At 68.3% G+C, this 542-nt stretch overlaps 1 protein-coding gene across 1 annotated transcript in view; it reads left to right on the top strand.

The window, feature by feature from the left end:
- Positions 1–542, top strand: part of LOC119590468 (zinc finger protein 668-like) — a 12,403-nt gene that overhangs the window by 5,405 nt on the left and 6,456 nt on the right. The window contains exon 3 of the mRNA XM_037939126.1: positions 33–454. Within this exon, the coding sequence (XP_037795054.1) occupies positions 33–454 (422 nt within the window). The remainder of the gene's footprint in view (positions 1–32; positions 455–542) is intronic.

The raw sequence follows: 542 nt of genomic DNA, 5'->3' as shown, positions 1-542 counted from the left end.
TCTCACCCGCCTTTTTCTCTCTCTCTCCCCAGGTCGTGCCTTCAGGTGCCACCCCAGTGCCACCCGGAGGCGAACCCCTCTACGCGTGCCACGTGTGCGGCAAGAAGTTCCCGTTTCCCTCGCACCTGACGCGGCACCTTCGGACGCACACGGGGGAGCGCCCCTACGCCTGCCCGCTGTGCCCTCACCGCTTCGTGCAGAAGGTCCACCTCAAGAGTCACTATCGCTCGCATCACGTCGGGGGCGGGCGGGATCCTCCGGGAGGGCAGGGGGCAGGGAGCATGGGTGGGCAGGGGGCAGGGGGCATGAGTGGGCCGGGGGCAGGGGGCATGAGTGGGCCGGGGGCAGGGGGCATGAGTGGGCCGGGGGCAGGGGGCATGAGTGGGCCGGGGGCAGGGGGCATGAGTGGGCAAGGAGCTGTGCAGGGTGTGGTTGGGGTTGAGGGTATGGGAGGGCAAGGGGTGGTCGGGCAGGGGATGGGGGGGCAGGGAGTGTAACGCAAGGCAGAGGGAATTTTTTGGAAGGTGTTCGATGGCGAATAG

The sequence above is a fragment of the Penaeus monodon genome, chromosome 27 (genome assembly GCF_015228065.2).
Source record: "Penaeus monodon isolate SGIC_2016 chromosome 27, NSTDA_Pmon_1, whole genome shotgun sequence".
Classification (NCBI taxonomy): domain Eukaryota; kingdom Metazoa; phylum Arthropoda; class Malacostraca; order Decapoda; family Penaeidae; genus Penaeus; species Penaeus monodon.
Note: the sequence above shows the minus strand (reverse complement) of the source record. Positions and strands in the feature narration are given on the sequence as shown.